General features: G+C 38.7%; 1 protein-coding gene across 1 annotated transcript; it reads left to right on the top strand.

Moving 5' to 3' along the window:
• The first annotated feature begins 678 nt into the window (after window positions 1–678).
• Window positions 679–4,641, top strand: LOC308081576 (thioredoxin-like). The gene is made up of 5 exons (XM_080457938.1): window positions 679–757; window positions 1,949–2,053; window positions 2,678–2,743; window positions 3,170–3,235; window positions 4,321–4,641. Exons 1-5 carry the CDS (start codon window positions 734–736, stop codon window positions 4,384–4,386), a joined length of 327 nt encoding a protein of 108 aa, XP_080314064.1. The 5' UTR covers window positions 679–733; the 3' UTR covers window positions 4,387–4,641.
• The last annotated feature ends 1,569 nt before the right edge of the window (window positions 4,642–6,210 follow it).

Raw genomic sequence — 6,210 nt, 5'->3', positions numbered from 1 at the left:
CAAATTCAGGAAAACGTTAACGTAATGTGGGACTAAATAATACTACAAATACTTTCATTGCCATTGGACATTATGCAGCTTCATTCATAATTCAGTCTCTAACAGTGGACCAGAGGAATGTGTCAAGTCATAGTGACTAGAATGAGGAAGAGCCTCCCCGCCGCACGGCTCCTAACACACACTCACATCCATGATGCAAACTGCACTTTATAATAGAATACAATTACATTTATATTCATTAACCACTTAAACCCCAGCATCGTATTTTGGGGAAAGCTTTCACTGAAAATAGCAGATCGACAAGCTCTGCGTTCATTTGTGAGCTTGTCGATCGGCTATTTTCAGCTAAAGCTTTGAAAGTTAGTATTGAGCCCTGAGGGACTCCGGTTACCCATATGGGTTTAAGTGGTTAAGAGCTGAAACATCCGATTCATCTTCATCTCTTCATGTATCTGGAAAATGAAATCTGTTTTTGTTTTTTTTACAAGCATGGTCGTATGGCGATTGGTTGATCAAACAAATGTTGATCATTGTGATCATTGATTGGTGATTGATTTCATGGTGATTGGCGAGCTGCCAATGATCAAAGTGCATGCTGTGGTGTTTCCTCAAAGGGGAGGTTCTGTAGTAAGTGTCATAAAGCAACACAGGCAGACAGACAGGATCACTCTACCTCTAGTCCCAGCCAGTAGTCTGATCATCATCATCCAGAGAAATACCGTCATCAGTCACCATGGTTCGTGAAGTTAAAGACCTGGTGAGTGTTTAGCTATTGTTTATGTTCATATTTCGTAATGTCACATCCAGTAAGACGTTTTGGTTCAGGCTCAGGCAGTGCTATTGTTTAGGATATATAAGCGCCAATTTGTTCATTTGTTTCTATTTCCAGAGTTGAGTGTGTGTTTTAGTTATGATATCACAGGCGTAGCGTGTGTAAATGTTCTGTACATGATTGCCTTACATTTTATATTCATGTTAAAATCAATGTCTTGTCTTCTTCGGCTGTCATCCTAGCTTGCAATCCTGTCACACTTTTCTAAGATTGTATAGGGGTCTGCAGGGGCTTTTAGTTTCAACAGAATAATTCAGCCTGCATTTAGATCATAAATACAGTGCACTACACTTGTCTCTTGCTAGATTGTTTTTAGATTATTATTTCTAATACAGTTCATTTATGCACCATCAATTCATATCACATCAATGGTTACAAGTATCACCATTTAGTCTAATCACAATGTGGTCTAAAATTAAGTTCCACTGTAAAACTGAATACAATCTAGTGCTTGTACTGTGTGCTTGTGTTGACGTGTGCAAGTACAGTAGGTGGCCAGTGACTTTGACCAGTTTCACTTTCAAAACCTTTGCATCATGCATTTCACACAAACAGAATGCGGCACACAACACCAATGGTTTTGATAATGTGGATTGTGGACGTTAAATGGTGGATTTGTGGATAGGACTGTATATGAAAAAAAGTTTTTTATATCAACAAAACGCATTGAATTCTGTTTGTGTGACATGCATGATGCAAAGGTTATGAAAGTAAAACTGGTCAAAGTCACAGGCCATCTACTGTATGCTAATTGCCATCAGCATGCCTTGAGACCATGACATAATATTGTGACATTTGTCACCATTGACATGGTAGTACTGTAAATAGACAGCATGTAAACTGTAGGTTATATCAATGTTAATCACAAAATAAGTAATACAGCAATTGTGTTCTAAACACAATGTTTAAGTTTTTAACAATGAATACATCTTCATTTCATGTTCCATATTTATGCCAGACAAAGAATGGTTTGCAAACTTGTATGAGCCAGAAAGAAGGTGTGTAAATGTCACAAATATAAAGTGGACAATGTGGATTTGAGTGGGAATGTATGCCTATAGGTGAATTGATGATCTGTCTGTCACCCATAGTATAATAATGTTTGACATTCTCTAGGACTCTTTCCGTGCCATCCTGGTGGAAGCTGGGGACAAGCTAGTGGTGGTGGACTTTACAGCCACATGGTGTGGCCCCTGCAAACAGATTGCCCCTCGCTTCAAGGTGAGAGATCAGATGATTGTGATCGCAGAGTTGGAGCTCATCGATAGCATAGATAGACTTAATCACTTAAGCCCTGTTTTTAGACTTCTTCATACAACTGTGTTGCATGAAAATAGCAAATCTACAAGCTTGTCACTGTGCAATATGTTGTGAGCTGGTAGATCTGCTATTTCTCTATTTTTGAAAGATTTTGCCTATGATGTATTCGCCCAAAATGTGGACGCCAGGTTGAAAGTGGTTTAGGATGTAGACTGGACTGGAATTGAGCCAAAGAAGACAGAACCAGCTTGGGCTCAGATACTGTAGCTGTTGTTCCATATTTTCATTACTACTTCTCTTTTGAGTTCACTCCATCAAGACTTGAAAATCCATAAAACTTTGTAATAAACAGTCTGGGAAATCCAGACGATGCCTACTTTAAATGAAAACCTCTTTAGAGAGAATCCCTTGACATTATTTAACCAGGGAATTGTTTGAATTTGTTACTAAAATATTTACATATATAAATGCTATACTGTTTTGCCATCAGGTCTACATGCCTCTTTTTTTTTTTACTGGGTCAGATAAAAAATCTTCTGTATATCATCAACCAATTCCATGCTGATGTAATCTATTCTCCCATAGGAATTGGCAGAAAAAGCAGAGAACAAGAATGTAGTCTTCCTGAAGGTCGATGTGGATGTGGCAGCGGTAAGTCAGTGTGTTTTACCTATACAGCCCACCAGTTTCTGGCAACATTAAGGCAAGAAATAGGCTGTGCAGTTGCTCAACATCTAGTTTAGTTTTAGTTTATTTTCTGTGGGTGTATGGGCGCAGCACAACAAGAGAAAATATCGATTTCTTGCTCCTCACAGTGACATGCTTATTTTCCTCTTTAATTATCTCACCAAACCGTGTGGTTGTGGTTCCGATGACATTGTGTATAATGCTGCTATGGCAACCATCGTCTACGTTGATACTCCTGTCATCAACAAGCGGAACATGTGCAAGTGAACGCAACAGCGAATGCAACTAAGATCTAAGAACTCTATACTGGCCATGCTTCCAAGGTGAAAGGTCTTGGTCGTTTTAATGTCTGACAAGCATTTTCACCGTCTCTCTCTTCTCCCTTCTCAGGACGTGTCAGCAGAATGTAAAGTCAAGTGCATGCCCACATTCCAGTTCTACAAGAATGGAAAGATGGTAAGCTATTTAGTTGAAGTATGTGTTCAGGAATAACTAGTCTCGCAAGCCAGACTGTTGCCTCCCACAATTTCACAGTGCAGTACATACAGTCTGGAGCACGGAAGCTCTGAAAATGATCAAAGGATAAAGTGGATGTGACGCCTCCTCCCGCTTCCGTTTTGTCACGATTCGTTCTCATATAAATTTAAATAATTGAAGCATACATAGCAAAAATTGAAATTGCAATATAAAATGTAGAGTTATTTTAAAATTGTATTTTTGTGAACGGAGTTGACGAGCAGATGACAGCTTCCGTTCTCGGTAGTTCCAGACTCGTATTCGGAGATTGAGGAATAGTTGTCTGGCTACGCGTGACTTAAGGAATAATCATCAGTTATTTGAGCAGTGGAGACTGGAAGAAAACATCAGTATTAAATGTGTTTTCGTTTAACTGTTATACAGCTTTGTTGAATACTCAATTCTTATTTGGTCAATCAAGGCGTGCTCTCTTTGTTTGCATTGCTGTGGAAGCAGGTAATCTTTGGCTAATAAAAGCATCATTTTGCATTAGAATAAAGTAGGCGTATAATAAGAGGGACACTGTACAAGGGTGACCCAAGACCGTCAAAGCGGTGGGGGTCCTTTTCAGGCCAAGGACCCCTTAGCTGAGAGAGAGATGAAGCAGGGACCCCCTACTACATTGTATACAATTGTGATACAGACTAAACCTTTTCATAGATTTCATAGATAGCTTCATATACTTTTATCAGTGTTGTGTAAATTAATGTTCCTTTTATTTGTTCGTTTATTTCAGACATACCACTTAAACCCTCAGTACTTAGTAAACTTGACCTTTGGCTCTGTACTTGGTTTGCTCCTTTTTCCCTCTACACCAAACGTATTTGCCGTAAATAGCTGATCTACAAGCTCTTGTGAGCCTGTAGATCGTGTGAGCGTGTAGTTCCCCTCAGTATAGGGATGCTAGGGTTCAAGTGGTTCATGTAAAAAGGATGATCCTATCACACAAAGATTTGCCGAGCCCCCTGTAGTAACTCTGAGGACCCCCTGTTGAAGACCCCTGACTTAATGCATTTTCTTTTTAGGTTGAGGAGTTCTCTGGGGCCAATTATGACAAGCTGGTGGAGAAAGTGACAGCTCTACGTTCATGAGAGAAAGCCCTTCCACCCATCCCAATGCACCTCAACTGTAGAAGGACGGGAGCCAACGGGAGCCAAACATTTTTGTTTTCCTGTATGTGCACCATGTGAACATTGGTTATGGTTTCATTAAAAACAACAATTTTTTGTCTGAATGGTTGGCTGCATGTCACCCCCCCCCCCCTCTCAGAGAGGATTGATGATGGGATTTTTCCTCTGTATGTCATCCTCATTTGGTGGATTTAATAAATGAAAATAAGTAACGGACCTAATGCTTTTGCTTTTCATGTGTGAATTATGTTAATTCGGTTCATTTAAGCTGACACCAATATAAAACATGTTTGGTGCTAAAGGATAATGTAGACATCGAGGAGTGCTTTACTGATGTCACAGTGACTATGCACAGCCTATCCCCACCAGACCCCAATTATCATTTCTCTGAAACAAGAGGGCAGGAAATGTTATCAATTATTCAATTTTACTATCAGTCAGAGTATTAGGACTGTAGCCATATGCTCCTGGCATCTCTTTTTGGCACAAGTTCATCTTGAACGTGCTGTACTGGAAACTGGAAAAGCCAAAGACTCCTCAGCACTCACCACTTGTAAATAGGATTCTGACTGGTCAGAGGGTGCTGCACCCTACTGTAGCATTGATTAGTGTACTCGAATACAAAATTAAAATAGACTTTAGAAAGAATACAAAACTAACTAAAATGACAAATCTCTGTAGTTTTATTTCTGCTATTTTACCCTTAAACTATAGTTTTAGTCTTTGTCAATTTGGACAACTTTGGCAACACAAGCATGGAGGCATTGGTGCCTATGTTAAGTGAAACTGGGATGTCTACATGACTGAGACATTTACCTATTGTGAACTTCTTAAATCTTCCCTCTGACAAATACCTCCTGTATTATAATGTAATACTAATAATACTGAAACTAATAAAAACAAACTAGGGCTTAACATCTTTAAGGGCGTGGTCACACCAAAGTTTAATTCTACCTATGAGGGCGGATCTTTGCAGATATCCGCAAATGGCAACAAACCGCTCGGTTCGCATTGAAAAGCATTGGCAGAATCCGCCCTCATATACAGTAGGTAGAATTAAACTTTGGTACGACCACGCCCTAAACCATAAAAACTGAAACTAGCAAACACACTCATGAATCTGACAAAACAGAAAACAAAAGTAATCTATAATAAACTACCAACCTGACCACAAAAGATATTCATAACATTCCGAGAACACGAAAATGGGAGAGGGAGCATTTCATTAACAATCCTAAGTGTCATTCTTTTTGACACCTGTTGAAACTACAGGTGTTATTTTGTTTTACATTTATCAGTAAAGAAGCTTTTTCAAGATATTTTATGCTTAAATAAAAATGTATATAATAGTTGCCATCCTAGTAGTAATATAATAGTAATAATAGTTTACACATATACACTGGACAATCACATCAACAGTTTTTACACATCATACAAGTATATAGCAGCATATATTTAATACTGTGGAATTTTCTATATGAAAAAATACAGCTTTATTTTACAAAATGGTTCTTGTTTTGCTTCTTCGGGAGATGAGAATGAATGGTTTACAATTGTGACTGTATTTATACAAAATGTCACTTCATAGGACTAGAGTGCTGAGTGGCATCTTAGAAATGATAGTATCCAGATCTCCTCTTCCTGTGGGTGGGGGAGAGACGATGCGAAATGCCAGTAAACATTTAACTTGGCTCAAGTGAGCTTCACTCTGAATGTTGGGACTATATGTCTACTCATCGATATCTATCTACGTATACAAAATGCTAAATGGCATATTTCCAAGTT

The sequence above is a fragment of the Gymnoscopelus braueri genome (assembly GCF_963280865.1).
Source record: "Gymnoscopelus braueri genome assembly, contig: SCAFFOLD_92, whole genome shotgun sequence".
NCBI classification, from domain to species: domain Eukaryota; kingdom Metazoa; phylum Chordata; class Actinopteri; order Myctophiformes; family Myctophidae; genus Gymnoscopelus; species Gymnoscopelus braueri.
This window is presented reverse-complemented; position numbering and strand designations above follow the sequence as displayed.

Excerpts from the sequence above, each read along its gene's own strand:
- LOC308081576 (XM_080457938.1), top strand. The coding sequence starts at position 734 with ATGGTTCGTGAAGTTAAAGACCTG. Across the intron at positions 2,054-2,677 it reads AGATTGCCCCTCGCTTCAAG|GAATTGGCAGAAAAAGCAGA; the intron begins GTGAGAGATCAG and ends ATTCTCCCATAG. Across the intron at positions 3,236-4,320 it reads TCTACAAGAATGGAAAGATG|GTTGAGGAGTTCTCTGGGGC; the intron begins GTAAGCTATTTA and ends TTTTCTTTTTAG.